Genomic DNA, 24,771 nt, shown 5'->3' with positions numbered 1-24,771 from the left:
GTTTTATCCCAGTCCCAGTTCAGGAGTCCTTCGCCATGTGAAGGACGTTGCATATACTATATGCAGACGCTTTAAGATCTTATCAAATAACCATAAGAACAAGAATGATTATTTTAAGTAATTGCCAGCTATTGTTAGCTGAGAAAATAGCAAAAAGGAACCTTTTCTTATGACAGGCATGCGTAGCCTTAATTTAAACTAAAAACTGTGACTTTTGTTTTTATTTACTAAACACTCCGCTTATTTACTGTTGCCATATAGACGGGAGAATGAAAGTATAAAAAAGAACAAGAAGGAAGCTATTGTATATGTATGAGTGAGATATGTACATGCTCCAGGCGCATGACCCATTCCTGAACTCACACACAAAGCTCTGGCAGCGTTGGGTACGACGGATACACGAACTCTCGCACTCCCGACTAAACTAATGCCATCCTCGTCTAGCCTCGTATCTCTGTCTGTGTGTAGGGTGCGGGTGAGTCAAAGTGTAGATAGCTGCCTGCTATAGGACGACAACGAAGTGAACGATGTCGACTCCGCATACATATAGAATGTCCTAAGGTGGAGCAGAAGCCATGACTGCGGCCATGACAGCGATAATGTATACCAGCCAAGCCGAAGGCGAGGTGGAGGAGGCGTGCGTAGAGGAGGGAGCGACTCTTGTAGGGTTGCCGTTTGCTATGGCAGAATCCATCCAACCCAGCCGAGCCAACCAGCCAGACCCAACCAACTGCCTGCTGTCGTCTGCAGCTGTCTCCCTCAGACTTGCTTCCCTCTTTTATGCATGTTTCAGCTTTGTGGGTATTAAGTTTTTGGTCTTAATGCTAAAGATAAACGTCTTTGACTGCACTTATCGAGTTACTACTTAGAGGGTTTATCTCTTTGAGCTGAATTGTCTGAATATAGAATATCAATTGATTAACTTAAATAGCATAACTAAATTCATATAAAATATATTTTGGATACATTTTGAGTATAAAATAAACATAAACTATTAAAAAAAAGCGAAATCACATATTACCGCTGTTTAATGCGGTTTTCCCGCTAGAGCTAGCTTTTTTGATTCTTCAAAAATTTAATTTGTCTGCTCCTAATATTGTTTTAAGCAATTTGTTTACCTTTTTTTTAGCATAACCAAATCAACAATCTTCCTTAGGTCTATTAAATCCAAATGCTGCACTCATAATTTATTAATATTTGCTTTGCACTAGTTGAGAATTACAGCGAACACTTATCGGCTCACGACTTATCGAACCTGGTGGCGATTGCGACACTAACCTGACTCGACACGAAAAATCGAATGTAAATTAATATTCTTAATTTTGAATAGATACATGCAAGCAACCTTTAAGATGCTACATTTGTCTATAAAACTAAGAAGGTCGCTAAGCAACAATACATTTACATTAATAAATTACAATTAAATTATGTAAGGCAATACTATTAAAAACATGCGACTAAGTGCCGAGTAATTTAAAACACTTTAAAATCAATTTATCTAAAAGTTTATGTTAAGCGAAAACTTGTTTCTGATTGATATTCTTTTATTTTAAATGGATCGATTAAAACTTTCTAAAAGTTAATCTTATTTGACTTAAAGTGAGGTTATAAAAATAGTTCCTAACGGCTGAATGATGTTTGATTGTTAATATGAAGTACTCTCCAAAATGAAGGAAATCAGTTGTAAGAGATTATAGAGCTTTTTAGCCATAACAAATTTCAAGGGCAGTATTATATTTATATGAATATATATAATATATATATATGTATATTTAAATGAATGATGTTTGATATATATATATATATTATATTTATATGAAGCTCATAATTTAAAAATTCCAGAGGCAATGTTGTTTACAGACCAATATGCGGGCAGATATCCGCGCATATAAAATGCGAATTGCAATTTTCAAGCACAATCAAATTCACTTGGGACACTTTTTATGACGCACTTTGTTAAACGATGTGGTTTGTTTGGATGGGAATTCTCGGCGCCATAGCCAAACACAAGCTGGGGTTTGCAGCAACCCCAACAGTGAAATGCTTTTCTTATCGAGCAGGCAACTTAAGGCCTTGACCGTGGGGACACGGGGGTCGCTTTTTTAGCTGCTTGTTGACTGGACATATAAGACACTTTTTGTTTTATCGTGGACGATACATCAGCCATCAAGTTGATTAACTCACATGGAATGTGCCAAAGTGCCCGAAAATCAAATTAAATTGCCTTGACGTGAATGTTGGTGACATATATCCAAGTGGTTGGTGGTAGGAGTTTGTCATGTTTGGGATGGTGCAGGGCTATTTGATTTATGCATTGTAAATGAATAGTTTGTGTGGGTCCTTAGAGTAAAGGGATAAGTGTCACATGGAAGAGAAGATCATATGATGCACAGAATTTCAAAATATGATGAAATGAGTAACAAGTTGCTACTAGACGACCTGCTTGGCCTTCATATGCTGCTCGAACTTTTTCTCCAAGAACTTAAAGACAGACTCGATGGCTGAATAGGAGGTCCATTCGTGCTCCGGATGTCCAGCAGATACACAAGTGATATTCTCGGCAGCATCGCCTTGTGTTAAATCCGTATCGAGCGGCTCGTTGCTTGACACCCAATTGCAGGTGACATCAAGAAAGTATTTTTGACAGCCGGCCGGCGGATGACCCACTGTGCCATCGGTAAGAGCAATGGCATATACTTTTTCCTTGAAGAATTTTGTATACTTCTCCGTCTGCAATGAGTAGGGTTTTTATAAATAAATATGATTGGATTATTGCTGGACATACCAAAGCCCTGCTCACAGCCCCACCAAAACTATGTGCCACAATAGCCACACTTTCGGGCTGGGAGGGCATAATAATATGTTCCCATACGTAAGCGGCATGAGTCATGGAATTTTCCAAACCTTTGATCGGCGTACGCTTGCCCTTTATCATGCGAGTGGTGTCATTCGTATTGGTGACGAGTATATCATAGCCCAGTTTCTGGGCTCGCTGTATATAAGGCAGCTGCGTGCCGTGATCCAGGGAATTGTTGATAATCAATCTAAAAGTAATGATGGAAATTGTTTTATATTGAATTGAATGAATTTAAATTCGCAATTTAAATTTGTTGTATCAAATACACTCATAGAGTATTTAGATACTTAGGAAAAGGGTATTTCTTATATGTTTTGAGCTTAGTTATTGTTTATCATTAATTTTTTTAATATTCCTAACAGATTTATCGCCTGCAGCATTAGCTCATCCCACAACAAATCGTAATAAGCATTCAGAATGCGTTTACATACATATAATGTATGTATACTAGCAAGAATTACCCGACTTTGCGTGACAAAATGATTTTCATTATATTTAAAATTGATTTTTCCTTCATTTTTCATCTGTGGTATGAAACTTTTGAAATCTGTGAATCACGTGCTTGATCAATTTTAAGCCTCAAAAAAAATCATAATGAGCTTTTACGCAAGTTTCGGGAAGTCAAGGGTTCCATCAGTTGGTCAGTCAGTCAATCAAATTGTCAAACAAACTATATAACTATTTTATCCGTTTTAAGATCTTTATTTCCATCTTTGTTAGTCAGCTGGCCATGCAGCCAGTAGTTACTGAACAAAACTCGTCATCTAGCTCTCGTCAGTCGCGGTCAATTAATGAATCCATCAGTAAGTCAATCAATCAGTCAGTAAATTAGTCTATAAGTCAGTCAATCAGTCTATAAGTCAGTAAATCAATTCGTCATCCAGTCTGGCCACACACTTTGTCCGTTTTTAAGCTTTTATGTCCCTCTCAGTCAATCAATGATTGAATCAGTTGATCAGTCGTATGACAGACAGAATATTTTAGCATATATCGATAACTTTAGATACATATACATATACATATACCTCCTTGCCCATTGCCCGGCTAGCACATAACCACTGCCATGGATGAGCACAAGCAGCTTCTTAGACTGGGACAGCGGCTGCGGCTGTGAGAAAACGAATGTGGAATGCTCAATGGGCACGCCTTTGGGTATGTACGTCCTTTTTAATCCGTTCTTTTCCAGCAGTTCGTATATGATTTCTGGTATCTGATTGGCCAGCTGCTCGTAGTGCTCCTGATTCTTAGCCTGATTGTCGCTTATCTTAAACTCGTAGGGCTCCTCGCCGGGTTCCCCACTGATTTTGTCTATTTTGCGCAGTTGTCCAGCTGTACGCACACACACACACACATGTATACGTATAAAGTGAGTATGTAAAACCAGATAACTGTTAAGCTTTGCAAACACACCTTCATTGAATGCATATCCAAATTCCCGCAAGCGTGCAATAGCTTCTTGGCTATTTCTGGCACTTGGTTCCGACATGGTACACTTCCTGCAGTTATATATGTACCCTGTGGGAATAGGTTGTATAGTATTTATAAAGCGCCTCCACATGGCGCATATTTATCGCGCGTCACTTACTTAATAAAAGCTAACTGTTCTTTTGCTAAAGACCGGCGTTTTTGAGTACCTTGGTTAGCAGCATCGATACTCACTGTGTAAATACCGATACAGAAGAGGACATATGCTGAGGCGGGTTGCCGATAAGTTCACATTAGAATTTTCGATAAGTAATTTCGAACCGGCAAATTTAAATTGCATATAATTATGTTTATTCATGACTCTTTATTAAATTCTACGTTCTAGCTTCAAGAGCGGTGTAGTTGCCAGCTTAATGGTTATATTATCTATAAATTGTAGATTTTTATAATTAAAACTTGTGCTAAATTTATAATTTCTCACTAATTTGGCCAACGTCACTTTCATAGATAAAATGCCATAGCGCCAGCCTGAATTTTGAAATATATGATTAAAAATATGGATTAATAATTCGTTTAACATACACCACGCACCTATGCAGTTGCGCAAACCCTTCGTGAAAGGTATATAAGCATACGGATGCTTTTCCTGAAAGTTGTGTGGCAGAAAGTGGTCCGGATTAAACGAATCCGCCTCTGGTCCCCATATATCCTTGCTGCGGTGCATGTGAAATATGTCAATCAGAATTTGCGTGCCCTTGGGCATACAAACGCCATTTGATAGCCGTACATCCTTCGATGCTTGCCGTGCCACAACCGGAACAGGCGCTATGAGGCGCATGCACTCCCGCAAAACAAGATCCATATAAACCATTTGTTGGGTATCCTCGTAACTAACTGAAAAATCGCCCGCATTGGGAAACAACGCAAGGATTTCCTCAAATGCCTTTTCCTGGTACTCGGGAAACATGGCCAGCAGTATGATCGTATTAGCCAGCGTTTTGGAAGATGTCTCAAAGGCGCCAAGTACCATTACAATGGACTCATTTTCAACATTCTCTCTGTCAAAGCTGCCGCGTTTGAGATGTTCAACTGCCAAATTGAGAAAAAAATTCTTGTTGCCTGTTGTCTTGTCCTGAATGTCCCGAGAGAGCTTCTTATCCACCAGCTGCAGGAAAATATATATTATTCGTTTATACTGAGGTTTGGTGTGTTCCATTTACCTTTCTGATAAACGATTTTATTTGTGTTTTTGACCTGAAATAATGCTCCTCTCTGCCCAGAAGTTGACGTATTATTCGAAAATTGAACCATGGGGATAAGGCAAAATCTGCCACGCATTCCTGGAGCCTAAATGTAAATGCTTGTGAATGCTCTTTCATTTGTACTCTACTCACCATTCAACATGTGCCATAAGGGAACTGTTCTTAAAGCTTGGTTCTTCCTTAACACAAGTACCCATTGTGGTTTCTGCTTATATCAAGAAACTTTTTAAAGTTTTTTAGCTAAAAAAAGTTCCACTTACGCGTAGCTATGCTTAATGTAAAATGCTGTAGACAAGGCAGTATATCACTCTCCCTGCCATCGGCCATTTTATCAAACTCTTTTAATAATATTGCCGTCTCGTCATTGAAAATGGGAAAAAAACTAAGCAAAACCTTGTGACCAAATGCGGGATTTAACATTTTTCTATGTTCAGTCCAAACCGGATCTAGAAGAGGAAATTTGTTTGCCTTATAAATAGAACAATTATCTTAACTGCCCACCTTCCAAGCTTAATAAGCCCTTGCCCCCAGCATCGTCGAATATCTTATACATTAAACTTTTGTTCACACAATGCGGAGAATTTAGTATATCCTGCGTCATTTGAGGATCGCTGACAATTAGCAATGGCAATGGACCCAGCCAAGTGACCAAAGTAGTGCCATAATCCTTGATATAAGAACCAAACAGGCTAAGCAAATCTATTATATAAAATATAGCATATTTAAATGCAACCAAGCCTTGTCGAAAGTTCAATTTACCTTCCTTATGCCGCATCTTGTGCGCTATTCCGATTAGGGGATACCCTAGAGGACCTGGAAATTTCGTAAAAAACTTATAAAAGTCACGACGCGACCACAGATAATAAGTTGCCAGCAAAACTAAGCAAAATATAACCAAAATTGAATTCATGACTGTTCTCTAAAGCTCGCAAAAATATTTTAAACATCTCAACTTAAGCTGATCTCTTATATATGACCGTCAGACAATAGAATAATTTATTTTTAGCATACACAAATTAATAGGTGTTGCACTTTTCACTTTGTTATGCCTGATATAAATACACAAAACTGGAGCTATCAAGTTAAGCTGTTTTTTTTTTTACTATAGGGGCAATGCTCTAAGTGAGCGTGATTAGGGTTAACCTGTGCTAAGCACCAAATCGTCGTAACATGCAGTCATAATAGCTTTTTTCTCTGGAGTTTTTTTTTCATTTCATCAAAAACGTATAATAAACCGAGCTTCTATCTATAAAAATCTTTAAGTTATGCTTAAAAAATATTAGCGAAAATCTGCCAAGTTACTAAATGTTAATTAAATTTAAGTAGAGTTTTTAATAGCTTACAAAATTTTTATGTTGAAGATTCAAATTTTAGCTCTTCAAAACAAGTAAATCGATTTAAGATCGATATCTTTAAAATCTTTATATCTTTTCGTAATCGAACTATTCAACGATGGAACTATTACAGTTCTCATTGCGAGTCAGCTGTTTTGTGCTGTTGGCAGGTATCGAAATGTTATCACTGGAGAAATCTTAATAGAAGGATAACATTTAACATTTTAAACCAAAATGTGTGCCATTTTTAATTGCTGGCGCCTATCAAACAATAAGAAATCAAAAAGAACCGATTCGAGCAGTGAGTAGTCAACCTAGTTCGATAGAACTTGCTATCGAACTATCGTAGATAGTCATTGGCCAGTCAGCTGTTTTTATTGTTGGCAGTTATCGATATGTCGTCAATCGTGGAATCTAAACAACAGAGCCAAAACGGACACATCACATAATTTAAGCTGGCCGCATCCACAGTCAATTCGCTGCCACGCTGCCAAAATTCAAAGTTCTAAATGCAAAGCACGACGTACGGATTCAGGGATCTGGAAAACTCACCGCGCACCATGCATATGCGCGACTGGCGTACCGCCCTGCGTACGCCAACCTATCGAATTGGCAATCGCACAGTTCGCTTTAATTATCATTTCGCATTGCTTGTGTTCTGTGCTTTTATCCTCGCGCTGCTCTTTCTGTATGCGCGCCAGGGCAGTCGCAGCTCCTCGGACGGCTATTGGCTGCGCAGCCGTTATGCCAGCCAAGAGAATGCCGCCTCCCTAGCCCCGCCCTACAATACAACATATCCACTGACGCCGCCGCTGAGCGTGCAGGGCGGCGTTATCAGCTATCGCATCGCCATGATAGCAGATCTAGATACCAGCTCGAAGATTGTCAAAGTCGATGGCAGCACAACGTGGCGTAGTTATCTCAAGAAGGGCTATCTTACGTATCTGGCCAAAAAGCAGGAGATACAAATAAGCTGGGACGACGGTGCGCCGACGGCGCTGGAGTCCTCGTTTGCGCTAAAGGATCGCGGCATGGAGCTCTCCGAGCTGGTCACATTCAATGGCAAGCTGCTCAGCTTCGATGATCGCACCGGGCTCATCTATGAGCTGGCCAATGACAAGGTCATACCCTGGCTAATACTGCTCGATGGCGATGGCCACAGCACCAAGGGCTTCAAATCGGAGTGGGCAACCGTGAAGCAGCACACGCTCTATGTCGGCTCCATGGGCAAGGAGTGGACAACGGGCATGGGTGAATATCAGAATAATAATCCCATGTACGTAAAGGCCATAAGCACAACCGGCGAGGTGCGCTCCCTCAACTGGGCGGAGAACTACAAGCAGCTGCGACTGCAATCGCTGCAGATCAGCTGGCCCGGCTATATGATACACGAGAGCGGCGTCTGGTCGCCGGTGCATCAGCGCTGGTACTTTCTGCCACGTCGCTGTTCCAAGGAGAAGTGAGTGGGCGCTTCTCAAATCGTTTTTTTATCTTTGATTCAATTGCTCTTCACAGATATAACGAGACCTTGGATGAGCACATGGGCTGCAACATACTAATCTCTGCGGATGAGCACTTTACCAGTATAGACACGCTTAAATTGGATACCGCCAATACGGCGCCCACGCACGGTTTCTCTAGTTTTAAATTTCTGCCCAATACAGAGGACTCCATTATTGTCGCGCTCAAAACGGAGGAGCTTAATGGAAAAACGTCCACATTTGTGACAGCCTTCAGCGTGAAGGGCAAAACCCTGCTGCCCGAGACGCGCATCGAGACGGACTACAAATACGAGGGCTTCGAGTTTATTTAGCAAAGCGTCGCTGCTGTGGTATTCAGTGTATATAGTGTATTTTCTGATACATATATTTATATATACATATATATATATATAGTCAAGTTTATCTATAGTCAGCTTTAAATATAGTACGCTTAATTTATGTCTGTTAAAAGATGCTCATAGACCAATGACATTCATACTTAAGCTGTTTAACATACTCTGTTTACCATGTGACCAAATAGGGTATATTGGTTGGCGCTTTGTCTGTCCAATTGAAAATATCTCTTATATATATTAAAATTGCTTATTTATCTATCAAAGGCAGGCTCGAAATTTAGTAAATACACGTACAGGGAAAACTCTGCCAACGTAAACTCCCCTGGCCGTATATTTCTTCTCAAACCATATTTTGTATATACGTACAATTTATAAATTAGGCTCGACGATGTCCGCCCAAGGCAGTTTTTACTGTAGTGTGTTTAGATAGTGTTATCAAATTTGACAGGTACATGATTGACAATTTCCTTTAAAATTATGTTCTTATTTTTCAACTAGAAAAAAGATTAATTTTATAAACATAAATATAGTTCTTACACAAAATGATTTCAGGCTGATTGTTCATATATATTTTACATGATATAGTAGTCATCTGTTGATATAAGAGCTTTTTGTAGGTAAAGAACGGTATAAAACTCGCAATGATGATAAATAAAAGTTTTGGTCAGGTTACATGCCTGCAATACAAATAAGTATCTATGCAGTATCTTTCATTAAAATATCTTAAATTATCTCATAGCAACAGATACTGCTCTAAAGTATATATACTCTAGGGAGTGGTAAACAGAGTATTGTGGAGTCGGTTTGCCAGCGAAAGGAAATTATTTTAACATTTTGTGATCTTTGTATTTGATACGCAGCAAATGCCAATTCGTATTTATTGTAATGCACTACGTGTTTAACAGAGATAAAAACTTGAAAACTATCGCACTGCTAGGATCTAGCTACATTATTTATACTAGTTGCCGATTCCAGACCTGCCACAACCAAATCTTCATTGTCGATGCGACCCTCGCTGGCGCGCACCTCTAAGCGATCTGCATTGTGATTGACATTCCATAGCTCGGGCAAAAATTTTGGCTGCATTGTATGCAGAAAGTGCTCCCGCCACAAACGTTCCAGCTCCACGAGGCCACCAAATTTATCCCGATACATATGCACCACCTTCTTGCCATGCTGGCAGTATGACTCGTTGGCCACACGGCACTCTAAGTCGGCGGCTTTTTGCAGCAGCTCCGCCGTTATTTCGGTGGTGTCTGTGTAGTAGTCCAAAATGGTCTTCTGCAGCTGTGCGACTTTTTGGATGGGCATGCGATCGCTCTGCGACAGCAGAGCCTTGCCAGCGGACTTGACGTTTCTGGAGAGGATCACAAGCAGTTAGTTTATATGCTTTAGGAAGCTGAGCTGCGGATCGAACTGAGTTGCAGACTCGAGCTATTCGAGCCTAGTTCGATGCAAATGAATTAACCAAGACAACTCACCTAAGCTGCTGATCATCATGGTACTTGGAGACGCCCTCGCCATGGCCGAAGGGCGCCTCGCATGTGGCCGCCAGCTTGTTTCGTATTTTGTTATCCGATATATTGCTCAGCTGATGGCAGCTGGGACAGAGCAGGAGTATGTCGTGGGATGTGTGCGATTTCATGACAACGGGAAAATGTTTGCGATATTCGCGTGGCACCACATTTTTCCGTAAATAGGCATCGCGCCGCCCGCAGACCACACACTGGTTCTCCTTGGGCGTCTGATAGTAGCGACCCACATCTCCGACCGCGCGACCCGCCGGTTCAAAATTCAGGCGCACCGTAAAGGGCTTCTCGCTGATCTGTGTGCCTAGCTTCTGATTTAAGTACCAGGAGGCCTTGCGGCGATCAATGGTGCAGAGCAGTTCGCCATCGGGAGCCTCCAGCACGCAATTGTCATAGAAGGCTTTCGACAGGGTGCCCAAACTGCGGACTTGCTGCTGTTGCTGTTGTGGCTTCTTGTTCCTCTTGTGCTTGGCTTTGCCTGTTAGCGGGCTGCTGGGACTGTCTGTTTCTGTCTGTGGTTTGCTCAGACCGGCGGCAAAGCCTTTCGTAAAGTCCACGTCCAGAAATGGCTCTATTTTTGGACGCAGCTGCTCGAATTTGGGCGGACGCCAATCCCAAAATGTACGCGGCTCCAAATCTCTGGATAGCTTTTGAAATATGGCCACAGCGGCGAGGGCATCATTGGCCGCATAGTTAAGCTGAGCAGCCTCCAGCTGTGGCGCCTCCCAGTTGGAGCAGGCTAGCCGCCAGTTCTTGTCCAGCACATAGTTCAGATGTGTCTGTGATAGCTTACCCAGACCCTCTGCCGGATGCCCGGACATGATGGCCATGTAGCGCAAATCAAGGGTGCTGGCGACGCCGACGCCAAAATCATGCGAAAGCTTCATGGCATCATCTTGCGGTGCGACGCCCACCTTGATAACGGAATCATCCTCGAGTAGCTCACGCAAATCCTTGGGTATTTGCTTCATGCAGCACAGACGAAAGAGCGCACAGAGACCCTTGTACGAGCTGAGCTGGAGCAGGGCCACCGGCCTGCGTGTGCCGCCCACAGTGATCCATTCGCAGTCAAAGCCCAGAACCTTGAATGACTCACAGTGGCTGAAAATTGTTGTGTTTACCAGGTGCTAAAATCCGTTTAAGCCCGTGCCCACTCACCTCTTCAGCTCGTTTAGAATACGTTGCGACTCGTTCACCGAGGTGATAACCTCGATACGTTTGTGCTGCAGCTGGAGGGGACTGCGACAGAGGATTTTCCATATGGATTGCCTCTGCCGCACGAGCACATAGACCAGGCCCAAGCTGGCGGCGAGCAGCGCCCAGCGTTTTGTGTTGTTGGTGGTTTGGTTGTTCATGGCAAGTCGAAGTCGAAAAGTGTTGATGAAATTACAAAATATATCGAAATTACAATAAACTACGGCCCCGATAGTCCGATAAAGAATGTTAATGCAGCCTACTCGACTTGCCGCCAAACAAAAATTTGAAAAGCTATCACAATTCTTTTTTAAATGGCATACTGCTCTCAAGCTTAGGCATCTAACTACATGATATAATAATTTGGTTTTGTTTTTGCCACATTTAAATTACAGTCATTGCGCACTCTGTTTACAATTATTGTTATCGCTGTTAACAAAACAATATCTGTGCTGCTGCTTAACATAACTTTCAGAGCATTGCATTCTATTTGCAGCACGTTGGCAGTTCTTATAAACAGCACTGTTCGCCAACAGGAACGACAGCAGCTGTTAATTAATATGCAAAAGTTTGCTCGTGCTTCAATCAAATGTTTGTGTATGAAAAACTATTAATTAAATATTTTAACAACAAATAATAATGCAACTAATCACAGGCAGTCATGTTAAGTAAGGGAATCCTCCATTTTAGCAGCCGCAGCTGTTAGCATTGTTGCATTTGACGTTATCGGTAGCACCGAGGGTTACTCAGTTGGTTGCGTTCGATATTATCGGCCACGCCGATATCTTTTTGTCATATGGTCGGAGTATGCGGGGTGAAGCTGGGCCCACGGCGGAGCCCAAAATTTTGAAGGGTGGCAACGCCAGACATGCGATCCACGGCGCCAAAAGCGACGATTGCTATTGGTCGCCCGGTTCGCTCTTAAAGAGAATATGAGGAGAGTGGATCGCATGCCCTTGGATATGCCCTTGGCCTCCATTTGGGCCGTTGACCCAAAAAAATGCAGCTGTGCAGATGAGCAGCAACGGTGCCCGCCTCGCAAATGTATGCGTGTGCCGAAATTCGGCACCGATGGTGTGGCTGCCCAAAATGTCGAGGAGTTCGATTTGTTCAGCGGTTAACGGCGGGCGTGCCAGCTCGAAGTGAGCAAAAAAGTTGGACATTGCACTTCTGCTCGACAGAGTAAAATTTTTTTCCCTTCTGAAAAATTAAGCCGGCACATAATACCAGTGGCTTAACGGACGAATAAAAGTCTTGTTTTTGTGTTCTTTTTTTTGCCATTTAATAAAAATATATAAGTCAAACCACTCGAGTCACAAAAAAAATATAAAAAAAAAATTAAAAGAGACTTAAAAACTTAAGTGCGACGAGAGAGGACCCAAATAAGCCAAAAATTAACGGCTCCGGCACCAAGGAGACCAGCTCGCGCACCAGAGAGGCCCACGAACCATTCGAAGGCCAGGATCCAGTGCAGCGGCGCCAACCAGCCATATCCGCGACGCCGCCAGCAAGCGTCGGCGCAAACCTGAAGGCGACGAGACGAGCCACCAACGACCGGGCTCCAACAACAAAGAAGCGGCCACAGGCGAGACCCCGCCCACATCCACCGAGTGAGTCCGTTCCATATCTTTGCCCATCCTCGTTCGAGCCCCTGGCAGAGTCAGAAGAAGACTCCTAATTGCACTCCCTGAAAAGGAGTAGATTTTTTTTTTATCGTTAAATTTAGTAAATTTGTATTTATAAAATGTATTTATACATACATAGGCACTTACGCCGAGCTTCACTTTAGAGTGCGAACGGTGGGGGAAAACTCCAAAGGTGATGCATCTGCGCCTGTAAAATATAAAAATCTAAAATTAACACTTGCGCGAACTATGCTCACATACTTACCCAATTTGAATTTACGCATTTATATCGCCCCTTACCACCCCCAGAGAGCTCTTTAGGTAGGGTAAGGTAGAATTAAGCGATTTAATACATACATTACACAATACGTGACATACCCAGTTTTAAGTAATTGTGTGGGCCATTGTTCCTAAATCGGCGCAACGATTGCCTCTAAAGTGCCTCATTGCGCGTTTCTTTTGCGGCGACTCGCAATATCCTTGTAGTGTTTCGTCGCCTGTCCCATTCAGTGTTGTAAAAAAAAAAAAAAAAAAAAAAAAAAAAATTAATTCTATAAGATAAGAGAAAAATTTAGGAATTAATGCGCTTTGTCAATTAGTATAAATATATGCAACAGTAATACGCACCTGCGAAGTTAATGAATTATCCGCTTGCATGAGATCCTAAACAGCTGCAAGATAAATGCCATAAGCAATGATTATGATTGTTATACATTTTAAGAAAACGCAACCAATTATACGCACCTATTGAAAGAAATCATGTCCGGCTAAAATAATATTGCTGGGGAGAGTGGGCATTATGGCCGACACGGGCTAATATAGGCCATTTGGTGGCCAAAATGAGGGAGACGAGTGGAGGTGATCGTCTCATGGTAGGGCGGGTACGCTGGGTCCGGAACCGGGGCCCGATCTGGAAGAGTAAGGTGGATAAATAGTGTTTTTTTGTTAATTTATATTGAGTGTCTTACCTTTGTTGTTTACATTTTCATAATTGTTACAGCTGTGTATTTTGTTCATGAGTTAGTAGTTCCGAATATTTGTTATCGATTATGCGGTTCATTTTGAGTAGTGTTGTGTGAGTCTGTTTTGCTACAGACGTGTAGTTTTGTTGTTATCGATTGTGCGGACTGCGGGCCAGGGATGGGACCACACCCAGAGAATCCGATGAGCCAGCCGGCGCGGCCCACTGAGAAACAAGCAGTTCCGTAACAATATGGCGCCCAAATTGAAGAAGCACTCGGCTTCTTTGAAGTCGGTGTGTAATCAAAGAAAAATAAATACGATAAAAATGAAGGTACAGAGGAAAGGACTCCCTTGGCTTCAGGACCCACACCGCTGAAGTCTTATGTGGCACGAGTAGGTAGCTCATAATCGCGCAGCGTGTAGTGGAATCCGAGAAGCACGACGGAAGTAGAGGTTATCTGAATATCCATCCATAAGCATGAGGGGTTTTTTTTGTAGTGGTTGATGGCCGTTCGCATGTTGGCGAAACATTTGCGACTATCCATCGTTCGCCTGGTGGTAGCCGCAACGACAAAGGCATCTCATGGTTAAAAAAATGTGATATTAGGGTAGGTTAGTCAGATGTTATTTATTCAATTAGTTGTTTTTGTCTCATTTTGTGTCAATGTTGGATGTATGCTGGCCGTGGTTATACGAGCTTCGGAGACAGGTGACCCAGGACGATATAGAGCCGAGCCTGCGCCGCATCTGTCACACAGCATATCCCAAGAATGGCCAGAAGAGCGACGGAGACGGATCTTGCCATGGTGTCCATTGACATGGGGTGTTTTCTTGTCGCGGTTGATGACGGTAAGTCACGTTTGCTAGTTGGTGAACGTTCGCGACCGTCAATCGTAGCCTGGTGGTAGCCGCCATGACAAAATAACCTGTGACGAAATGTGATATTAGGGTAGGTCTAACTAGAGTTTGTTTAATGTTTTCTATTTGTTTTGTCCCACTCTGTGTTAACGTTTGGTGTGTGCTGGCCGTAGTTAAATGAGCTTCGGAGGCAGGTGACCCAGGACGATATAGAGCCGATCCTGCGCCGCACCTGTCACACAGCATACTCTAAGGGTGCACAGAAGTGCGACAGAAACCAAATAGCCTTCAAGGTAGCGTTCCTTGCATGCCGTCCGTCAGTCAAACTGACGAACTGAGCATGGGACGAATGCTTAAGTGTTGTCCACTGTCCAGATTATGCGTAGATTATTTAGCCTGTGTTAGGATTTGTCTTCTCTCCCCCAAGTATTTGAAATTAATTAGAAAGAAAAAAAATTTAATTTTGTGAGTGTTTTTGTGGTCGATGTGTATTAATTTATTATTCTTTATTAGTAAGATTTGTTAGTGGGTGTTTATTTATTTATTAATTTATTAGAAATATTAGTAAAGTTTTTATAAGGGTTGTAAGCCTTGTAGAAGAGAGGGGTACTGTTCTCAGAAGGGATAAGTATGGCTGAGGAACAGGTGTCTGATTGGGCTTCTGACGCTGATGGGGCGTCGGCTCTGCCACCGCCGCGCCCAGCTGGAGGGCTGGTGCGAACGCCAATGAATTTCCGGGGATTTCCAGAGAGACAGATCCCGAAAGAGGGTCACCTGGTAGACTTGGAGAAAGAATTGGCGCAACAGGATAGACCTCCACGGAACCTGGAGTTCCCAAAAGCCCCGAAAGACTCAGTGCTCAAATCGGCGGCAAACGCGGCGATCGCTCAGGCCCACCAAACATATCTGCATGCTCTGCCATCTGGCATCAGCGAGTCCATCCGCGAGGAGATGCGAGCTGGCTTCATGGAAATGATGAAGGGCATCATTGATGTGCTTAGGCCGCCAGGGAGCCAAACCGCCGAGATTAACACTGCGCCGAAGCCGCCCAGACATGTCGAGCCGGGACCGCGAACAGGCGCCATCCCGAAAGAACGGGAAGTGTTCCAGCGCGAGGCATTTCCACCACCGGTGCCACCGAAGCCACGTAGACAAGACGCACGAGGGGCGGAGTATTCGTCCAGCAGCCCAGTTTACGTGGCAGATGCTCAGTCGAGGAACTGGCGTAACCCGAATAACCGCCATTTCCGAGTAGAGGACCGGAGAGCGGATGATTTTCAACCGGAGGAGGCGTACGCCAACGTGCGAGAAACTGCGTACATGAAGCTCGAGCGGTGGAACGTCAAGTTTGACGGCGAGGACGCGATGAATTCGGTCGAGGACTTCGTGTTCCGCCTAGAGTTCCTGCAGAGGCAGTATCAGTGCCCGTGGAAGGAGGTCCTGCGCGGTTTCCACCTGCTCCTGACCGGCCGCGCCCGCGAGTGGTACTGGATGCACGTGCGGCATTCTAGGGTCGACAGCTGGATGCAACTGCGGCATGCCCTCTTGGACAGGTTCCGGGGCTACCAGACGGAACACGAGGTAATGCAGGAGCTTCTACAACGAGAGCAACAGGCCAGCGAAGGGGTGGATGATTATATCCACCACATGCGTCAACTCGCCGCGCGATTCCAGAAGCCGCTGAGAGACCGAGAGCTGGTGAGGATTATAAAGCGTGGTTTAAAAGAAAGTCTGGCGAAATATATTTATGCCATGGACGTACTCACCGTGGATGAGCTGCGCCAAGAGTGCCTAGAAGTGGAGAGGCACATGGGTCGCAGAAGCCGGACTGGGTACCTTCAGCCGTCGCGTTGTCCACAAGGAACGAGGCCCGTAGTCCACGAGGTTGAAGTTCCACCGCATCTTACAGAAACGCCACCGGGAGAACTGGAGGAGGCATTCGTGCGAAGCAGGAACTCATCCCGAATTGTATGCTGGAACTGCAGACAGTTCGACCACGTCTTTAGAGACTGCCTGTCCAAGGAGCGGAAAATATTCTGCTATAGGTGTGGAAAGCCGGACACTTTCTGCTCGCAGTGTGAAAACTGTCCGGGAAACCCCAGAGGGAGCGCGGTGATGGCGGGACAGACGCGTTCCGGGACGGCGACCGCGGGAAAGCAGGAGAGGGGCACCTACCAGAGCCAATAATCATTGGAAAGGAGACGGAGATTTGGAATAAGGATCAGGATAAGGCTAATTATAATAATAGTATAAGCAAAGGAGGAACACTTAGGGGCTTACCATACGAAGAACGTGTTCGGGCATACATGTCGGCCCGAAATAGAATTTTTGGTGAGCGACAGCTGGAGGGGATGACGCTAGCCACCCGGAGAATGGTGAAGGCACGTGCGCGCTTCCGCAGACGCAGGATTACCAGGCGCCAGGTCGTCGAAGCGGTGAGACGGGAGGAGAGTATAGACCCACGAGTATTCGCCGAAGTTGAGGTCGCTGGGGCCAAAATGAAAGGGTTGCTGGACACGGGGGCCTCCGTCAGTCTGTTGGGACAAGGATGCCGGGAGTTAGTGGAGAAACTGGGATGGGAAGCGCGGCCATACGAATCGATGGTGAGGACAGCGGCGGGTGCCAATCGCCCAATTTTAGGTCGCGTTGTTCTGCCTGTGAAATACGGGAATAGAACGGAATATATCGTATTTTACATGTGCCCGGACCTGCGACAGGAACTATACCTGGGAATCGACTTCTGGCGAGCCTTCGAGATCGCACCAGAGCTGCTCGGTCCGGCCAGAAAGTCCGAAACACCACCAGAGGCATCTGAGGTAACGGTAGCAAACCCAGAGGTGGCTTATTACCGGGACGACGACGACTGCGTGACGGATCCGGAAATGTGGGACCTGGACAACGATCAGAGGAGTCAGTTGGAAAGCGTGAAGAGCAGATTTCTCCAATTTGAGAAGGATGGCCTAGGGAAAACTCACCTGCTGCAGCACCGAATTCAGCTGATCGAGGGAGCAGAACCCGTGAAAGACAGACATTATCCGCTGTCCCCGGCCAAACAAGAGATCGTGTGGGCCGAGGTGGATAAGATGCTAAAGTTGGGCATCATCGAGGAGAGTGACAGCCCGTGGAGCAACCGGACGACGGTGGTGATGAGGCCTGGGAAGAACAGGTTTTGCTTAGACGCCAGGAAATTAAACAGTGTAACGGTAAAAGACGCTTACCCGCTTCCATGCATCGAGGGCATCCTATCGCGAATCGACGAGACTCATTTCATCTCTAGCGTCGACCTTAAGTTCGCGTTCTGGCAAATAGAGATGGAGGAGAAGAGCAGGGCGTATACGGCGTTTACTGTACCAGGGAGGCCGCTGTACCAGTTCCGCCACATGCCATTCGGCCTCTGCAACGCCGCTCAACAACTTTGCAGGCTCATGGATAAGGTAATCCCGGCGAATCTGAGGTCCAACGTATTCGTATACCTGGACGACTTGCTGATAATATCGGCAGATTTTCCAACGCACTTAAAATACTTGGAATTGGTGGCCGAGTGTCTGAGGAACGCGAACCTCACCATAGGCATGGCGAAGTCGAAATTCTGCTTCCGCAACCTAAACTACCTGGGTTTCATCATAGGCGGCGGGACGCTGCGCATGGATCCGGGAAGGGTAGAAGCGATCCGGAACATCCCGAATCCGAGGACGGTCAAGGAACTACGAAGCTTCTTAGGTACGGCGGGGTGGTACCGCCGATTCATAAAGAACTTCGCCGAGATATCGGTACCGTTGACTGATGCCCTTAAGAAGAGAACGGGTAGATTTGTGTTGAGCGACGAGGCCATAGAAGCCATAGAAAACTTGAAGTTAGCCCTCACCACAGCCCCGGTGTTAGTTCACGCGGATTTTCGAAGACCATTCTTCATCCAATGCGACGCATCTCACTACGGAGTAGGAGCCGTGTTGTTCCAGCTAGACGACGAACAACAGGAAAGGCCGATCGCATTCTTCTCGGCCAAACTCAACAAGCACCAGATCAACTATTCGGTGACCGAGAAGGAATGCCTAGCCGCCAAACTGGCCATACATCGATTCCGGCCGTACGTGGAGATGATGCCGTTCACGGTAATCACCGATCATGCGAGTCTGCAGTGGCTTATGAGTCTCAAAGACTTGAGCGGGAGATTAGCCAGGTGGTCCCTAGAACTGCAAGCGTTCCCTTTCTCCATGCAGTACCGCAAGGGAGCCGACAACGTCGTCGCAGACACATTGTCCCGAAGCGTGGAAGAGGTCGAACTGACCCCGGAAGATCTGTTGGGATTTCAGACCCCGGAGTTCGAGAGCACCGAATATCGAGAGCTGATAAGAGAGGTGATGAGCCAACAAGGGAAGTTGCCGGACCTTAGAGTGCAGGACGGACTTCTGTTCAAGAGGACCGTGCACGAGAGCTTGGAGGATGAGGTCGAAGGCACCAGTTGGAAGCTCTGGGTGCCGGAGTCGCTGACGGCAGGACTCATCCAACAAGCACACGCGGACGAGACGTCAGCTCATGGAGGCATGAGGAAAACGCTGCACGCGCTGCGCAGGCGATATTATTGGCCCAACATGGCCATACAAGTCAGGGACTATGTTCGGAAATGCGATACATGCAAGGAGACCAAGGCACAGAACTACCGGATGCAGGTCGGAATTGGGGAAGAAGTGCGCACCGACCGCCCCTTCCAGAAGCTATATATCGACTTCTTGGGGAAGTATCCACGGTCGAAACGAGGGCATGCGTGGATATTCGTCGTCGTAGACCACTTCTCGAAGTTTACCTTCCTGAAGGCCATGAGGGAAGCCACCGCGGCGGATGTCGTGAACTTCCTAGTGCATGAGGTGTTCTTCAAATTTGGCGTGCCGGAAGTGATCCATTCGGATAATGGACGACAATTCGTGTCAAAGTCGTTCGATGCGATGGTCCAGGCGTTTGGCATTACTCACCTGCGCACACCAGTGTATTCGCCTCAGAGCAACGCCGCCGAACGCGTGAACCGCACAGTGCTGTCGGCAATCCGAACCTACCTGGGTCAGGATCATCGGGAATGGGACGCGTACCTACCAGAGGTGGAAGTGGCGATCCGGAATGCGGTCCACAGCGCTACGGGAGTCACTCCGTTCTTCGCGGTCTTTGGACAGCAGATGTACCTGAATGGTTCCAGTTACAAACTGGCCAGGAAGCTGAGATCATTGGCCGACCACAGTATTTCTGACCTTGACGCAAAGGACAGACTGGCTGTAATCCGAAGCCAAGTCAAGGACCACCTGCACACCGCATACGAGCGAAGTCGCCAACGGTACGACCACCGCGCGCGACAGCTCCATCTGGAACCGGGACAGGAAGTGTGGAGGCGCAACTTCGCACTGAGCAGCTTCGGCAAAGCCTTCAATGCCAAGTTCGCCCGGAAGTTCTTGAAGAGCCGCGTCGTCCGAGCCGTGGGAACCAACGCCTACGAGTTGGAAGATCTCCAGGGACGCGTGCTAGGCGTCTTCCACGCAAAAGATATACGAACATAATCGTAATTTGCTCACCTCCTTGCCAGGCAACGGCGGCGGCAGCGCCAGTCCCCCCTTTTTTTTTGGGTCAGCGAAAAAAAAAATATAGATTACTTGTCGTGGGTGTGGCCTACGTTGGGCATCGTTATTAGCCGGCTGGGTCAATCCAGGAAATGCGCACGCAGATTCCTTGTAACTGTCCTTCATGTCGTTACAATAATCTGCGTGGTGATGTTGCATTTGACGTTATCGGTAGCACCGAGGGTTACTCAGTTGGTTGCGTTCGATATTATCGGCCACGCCGATATCTTTTTGTCATATGGTCGGAGTATGCGGGGTGAAGCTGGGCCCACGGCGGAGCCCAAAATTTTGAAGGGTGGCAACGCCAGACATGCGATCCACGGCGCCAAAAGCGACGATTGCTATTGGTCGCCCGGTTCGCTCTTAAAGAGAATATGAGGAGAGTGGATCGCATGCCCTTGGATATGCCCTTGGCCTCCATTTGGGCCGTTGACCCAAAAAAATGCAGCTGTGCAGATGAGCAGCAACGGTGCCCGCCTCGCAAATGTATGCGTGTGCCGAAATTCGGCACCGATGGTGTGGCTGCCCAAAATGTCGAGGAGTTCGATTTGTTCAGCGGTTAACGGCGGGCGTGCCAGCTCGAAGTGAGCAAAAAAGTTGGACATTGCACTTCTGCTCGACAGAGTAAAATTTTTTTCCCTTCTGAAAAATTAAGCCGGCACATAATACCAGTGGCTTAACGGACGAATAAAAGTCTTGTTTTTGTGTTCTTTTTTTGCCATTTAATAAAAATATATAAGTCAAACCACTCGAGTCACAAAAAAAATATAATAAAAAAATTAAAAGAGACTTAAAAACTTAAGTGCGACGAGAGAGGACCCAAATAAGCCAAAAATTAACGGCTCCGGCACCAAGGAGACCAGCTCGCGCACCAGAGAGGCCCACGAACCATTCGAAGGCCAGGATCCAGTGCAGCGGCGCCAACCAGCCATATCCGCGACGCCGCCAGCAAGCGTCGGCGCAAACCTGAAGGCGACGAGACGAGCCACCAACGACCGGGCTCCAACAACAAAGAAGCGGCCACAGGCGAGACCCCGCCCACATCCACCGAGTGAGTCCGTTCCATATCTTTGCCCATCCTCGTTCGAGCCCCTGGCAGAGTCAGAAGAAGACTCCTAATTGCACTCCCTGAAAAGGAGTAGATTTTTTTTTTATCGTTAAATTTAGTAAATTTGTATTTATAAAATGTATTTATACATACATAGGCACTTACGCCGAGCTTCACTTTAGAGTGCGAACGGTGGGGGAAAACTCCAAAGGTGATGCATCTGCGCCTGTAAAATATAAAAATCTAAAATTAACACTTGCGCGAACTATGCTCACATACTTACCCAATTTGAATTTACGCATTTATATCGCCCCTTACCACCCCCAGAGAGCTCTTTAGGTAGGGTAAGGTAGAATTAAGCGATTTAATACATACATTACACAATACGTGACATACCCAGTTTTAAGTAATTGTGTGGGCCATTGTTCCTAAATCGGCGCAACGATTGCCTCTAAAGTGCCTCATTGCGCGTTTCTTTTGCGGCGACTCGCAATATCCTTGTAGTGTTTCGTCGCCTGTCCCATTCAGTGTTGTAAAAAAAAAAAAAAAAAAAAAAAAAAAAATTAATTCTATAAGATAAGAGAAAAATTTAGGAATTAATGCGCTTTGTCAATTAGTATAAATATATGCAACAGTAATACGCACCTGCGAAGTTAATGAATTATCCGCTTGCATGAGATCCTAAACAGCTGCAAGATAAATGCCATAAGCAATGATTATGATTGTTATACATTTTAAGAAAACGCAACCAATTATACGCACCTATTGAAAGAAATCATGTCCGGCTAAAATAATATTGCTGGGGAGAGTGGGCATTATGGCCGACACGGGCTAATATAGGCCATTTGGTGGCCAAAATGAGGGAGACGAGTGGAGGTGATCGTCTCATGGTAGGGCGGGTACGCTGGGTCCGGAACCGGGGCCCGATCTGGAAGAGTAAGGTGGATAAATAGTGTTTTTTTGTTAATTTATATTGAGTGTCTTACCTTTGTTGTTTACATTTTCATAATTGTTACAGCTGTGTATTTTGTTCATGAGTTAGTAGTTCCGAATATTTGTTATCGATTATGCGGTTCATTTTGAGTAGTGTTGTGTGAGTCTGTTTTGCTACAGACGTGTAGTTTTGTTGTTATCGATTGTGCGGACTGCGGGCCAGGGATGGGACCACACCCAGAGAATCCGATGAGCCAGCCGGCGCGGCCCACTGAGAAACAAGCAGTTCCGTAACAGCATTTTGCCTAAAACGCTGCAACACGATTGAAAAATCGATTTTTCCAAAGCAATAAAAAAAAAATACAGGTAAGATAATTGAATAACGGCACTTTGTAACGCTTCTTTTCCTAACCTAATTAAACGTTTGCAGAATGTGCCAGTAAATTAATAAGTAGACTAGCATATTAGAAAGCGGCACAATGCCAGAGAACTTGGAATTGCATCAGTTTGTGGATGGCACGCGTGCGGGCGACATATCAAATCAATGGCTGGAACGCCTTAAAACGCGCGTAAATTGCCCATATTTGGGCATTATACTTGCCACGCTCTCATCGCTGTTCTTCTCGCTATGCTCGGTCATAGTCAAGGGCCTGGTGGATGTCAATCCCATGGAGCTGGCCTCGTTCCGTTTTGTGGGCGTACTCCTGCCGGCCATACCCATACTCATCTATACCAGACAGCCGGTATTTCCCGAGGGCAAACGCGTCATCCTGCTGCTGCGTTGCTTCATGGGCACCACGGGTCTGATGCTTAGCTTTTATGCGTTCCGCCATATGCCGCTTGCCGATGCCAGCGTTATCATCTTCTCCACACCTGTGTTCGTAGCCATATTCGCACGCGTCTTCCTCAAGGAGCCCTGCACGCTCTTCAATGTGCTCACCATCAATATGACGCTGCTGGGCGTGGTGCTCATCACCAAGCCGCCGCTGGCCTTTGGTGATGCCAACCACCACGCGATGGACAGTGAAAAGTATTCGGATAAAACATATGATATCTGGGGACCAGTTGCTGCCATATCATCCACGCTTTTCGGTGCCAATGTTTATATTCTGCTGCGTGCCCTCAAGAATCTACACTTTTCGGTGATCATGACGAACTTTGGAGCCATCGCCCTGGTCTATACACTGATTGTGTGCGGCTCCATTGGCGCCGTCTGCTGGCCCAGCTGTGGACGAGATCGCTGGCTGGTCGTCGTGCTGGGCATCTTTAGTTTTCTGGGTCAAATCCTGTTGACGCTCTCGCTGCAGGTAGAGCAGGCGGGTCCGGTAGCAATTGCCCGCTGTGCCGACATTGTGTTCGCATTTATTTGGCAAATCCTCTTCTTTGGCGAGGCACCCAATGCGTATTCGTTGTGCGGCGCTCTCATGGTCGTCAGCTCGGTTATTCTGACGGCCATGAAGAAGTGGGCCATGACTTTGCCACGGGAATCCTCGCTGCGCAAGCGTTTTCGAATCATTCTGCTGGAGTAGACCAACTATTAGATGTAGTTTGTAGTTGTAATTCGAATGCTTTAGCTATGTAAGTGGTTTCTCAACGTTTAAAATCAAATTTTCATCGGGCATCGGAGAATAATGCTCAAAAACTAATACGATACACTAATTCATACACGATTTAGACTTGGATTATTAAAAAGCTCAGCTTAGTATACAGAAATAGGCGCATTATAGACTCATTCACATATTTTAAACAAGCATAAAGTTTTAAAGTTCGAGCGTGATACTCATACCATCTAAAAAATGATGCACACAGCTGACTATTATATATACACGTATAACTCTAATGATTTAGTTTAGCCAAATTCATTGACTTGTTGTTTTGTACATTGTTATACATGCTTATACTAAAGAATTTCGAACAAAAAAGCTAATTAATAAATACAAATTGTGAAAAAGTAAAAACCGTTAACACAAATTTAAATTTGTGTAGTGTTTGCAGTTTCTTAAATTGCAGACAGAGGGCGCTGCGTAGGCAACAGCTGTTACCTTTCGATACTTGCCTGTATGCATGTGAGGTACTTAAAGATAACATGCAATTAACATGGCGCAACGTCGAATTATTTCAAGTCCTGTAAGCAGCGCGTCGGCGCCATCGGTTGGCATAGCTCAACGCAAATTTTACACAAAGTATAACGTACACAAAGTAGATAGTCTTATTTTTACCATAATTTAAATAATTCAGATTTACAAATGCAATGAGACATTAGCAGCTGCGCCCACAATTTGAAGGTAAACAATACCTGCAAA

General features: G+C 45.1%; 5 protein-coding genes and 2 long non-coding RNA genes across 10 annotated transcripts; 2 read left to right on the top strand and 5 right to left on the bottom strand.

Annotated features, from left to right (window-relative positions):
* Positions 1 to 1,523: 1,523 nt before the first annotated feature.
* LOC115767928 (FAM172 family protein homolog CG10038) lies at positions 1,524 to 4,520 on the bottom strand. 2 transcript variants are annotated; one of them, XM_030712298.1, is made up of 5 exons: positions 4,443 to 4,520; positions 4,268 to 4,372; positions 3,883 to 4,186; positions 2,786 to 3,044; positions 1,524 to 2,730 (listed from the first exon to the last, which is right to left on the bottom strand). In XM_030712298.1, exons 2-5 carry the CDS (start codon positions 4,341 to 4,343, stop codon positions 2,431 to 2,433), a joined length of 939 nt encoding a protein of 312 aa, XP_030568158.1. In that variant the 5' UTR covers positions 4,344 to 4,372; positions 4,443 to 4,520; the 3' UTR covers positions 1,524 to 2,430. The 2 variants fall into 2 exon arrangements, with proteins under 2 accessions (XP_030568158.1, XP_030568157.1); XM_030712297.1 differs by lacking the exon at positions 4,443 to 4,520 and having other exon boundaries at positions 4,268 to 4,430.
* A 129-nt stretch (positions 4,521 to 4,649) lies between these two features.
* On the bottom strand, positions 4,650 to 6,724 carry LOC115767886 (probable cytochrome P450 313a4). Its single transcript, XM_030712251.1, has 8 exons — positions 6,701 to 6,724; positions 6,304 to 6,463; positions 6,046 to 6,243; positions 5,805 to 5,990; positions 5,677 to 5,749; positions 5,503 to 5,629; positions 4,874 to 5,447; positions 4,650 to 4,810 (listed from the first exon to the last, which is right to left on the bottom strand). Exons 1-8 carry the CDS (start codon positions 6,722 to 6,724, stop codon positions 4,650 to 4,652), a joined length of 1,503 nt encoding a protein of 500 aa, XP_030568111.1.
* A 562-nt stretch (positions 6,725 to 7,286) lies between these two features.
* LOC115767879 (apyrase) lies at positions 7,287 to 9,407 on the top strand. The gene is made up of 2 exons (XM_030712241.1): positions 7,287 to 8,337; positions 8,394 to 9,407. Exons 1-2 carry the CDS (start codon positions 7,388 to 7,390, stop codon positions 8,689 to 8,691), a joined length of 1,248 nt encoding a protein of 415 aa, XP_030568101.1. The 5' UTR covers positions 7,287 to 7,387; the 3' UTR covers positions 8,692 to 9,407.
* An 88-nt stretch (positions 9,408 to 9,495) lies between these two features.
* On the bottom strand, positions 9,496 to 11,729 carry LOC115767878 (exonuclease 3'-5' domain-containing protein 2). Its single transcript, XM_030712240.1, has 3 exons — positions 11,403 to 11,729; positions 10,197 to 11,345; positions 9,496 to 10,072 (listed from the first exon to the last, which is right to left on the bottom strand). The coding sequence occupies exons 1-3, from the start codon at positions 11,597 to 11,599 to the stop codon at positions 9,649 to 9,651; spliced, it is 1,770 nt and encodes a 589-aa protein (XP_030568100.1). The 5' UTR covers positions 11,600 to 11,729; the 3' UTR covers positions 9,496 to 9,648.
* Positions 11,730 to 13,234: 1,505 nt separating this feature from the next.
* On the bottom strand, positions 13,235 to 14,052 carry LOC115767917. Of its 2 annotated transcripts, none has more exons than XR_004018448.1 (5): positions 14,032 to 14,052; positions 13,808 to 13,973; positions 13,691 to 13,734; positions 13,442 to 13,560; positions 13,235 to 13,271 (listed from the first exon to the last, which is right to left on the bottom strand). It is a non-coding gene; the product is annotated as an uncharacterized LOC115767917 (long non-coding RNA). The 2 variants fall into 2 exon arrangements; XR_004018447.1 differs by lacking the exon at positions 13,235 to 13,271 and adding an exon at positions 13,343 to 13,378.
* A 7,672-nt stretch (positions 14,053 to 21,724) lies between these two features.
* Positions 21,725 to 22,542, bottom strand: LOC115767916. 2 transcript variants are annotated; one of them, XR_004018446.1, is made up of 5 exons: positions 22,522 to 22,542; positions 22,298 to 22,463; positions 22,181 to 22,224; positions 21,932 to 22,050; positions 21,725 to 21,761 (listed from the first exon to the last, which is right to left on the bottom strand). It is a non-coding gene; the product is annotated as an uncharacterized LOC115767916 (long non-coding RNA). The 2 variants fall into 2 exon arrangements; XR_004018445.1 differs by lacking the exon at positions 21,725 to 21,761 and adding an exon at positions 21,833 to 21,868.
* Positions 22,543 to 22,740: 198 nt separating this feature from the next.
* Positions 22,741 to 24,399, top strand: LOC115767904 (solute carrier family 35 member G1). Its single transcript, XM_030712277.1, has 2 exons — positions 22,741 to 22,834; positions 22,899 to 24,399. Exon 2 carries the CDS (start codon positions 22,948 to 22,950, stop codon positions 23,995 to 23,997), a length of 1,050 nt encoding a protein of 349 aa, XP_030568137.1. The 5' UTR covers positions 22,741 to 22,834; positions 22,899 to 22,947; the 3' UTR covers positions 23,998 to 24,399.
* Positions 24,400 to 24,771: the final 372 nt, after the last annotated feature.

The sequence above is a fragment of the Drosophila novamexicana genome, unplaced genomic scaffold (assembly GCF_003285875.2).
Source record: "Drosophila novamexicana strain 15010-1031.04,08,12 unplaced genomic scaffold, DnovRS2.1 tig00001488-arrow-arrow-pilon, whole genome shotgun sequence".
Lineage (NCBI taxonomy): Eukaryota > Metazoa > Arthropoda > Insecta > Diptera > Drosophilidae > Drosophila > Drosophila novamexicana.
Note: the sequence above shows the minus strand (reverse complement) of the source record. Positions and strands in the feature narration are given on the sequence as shown.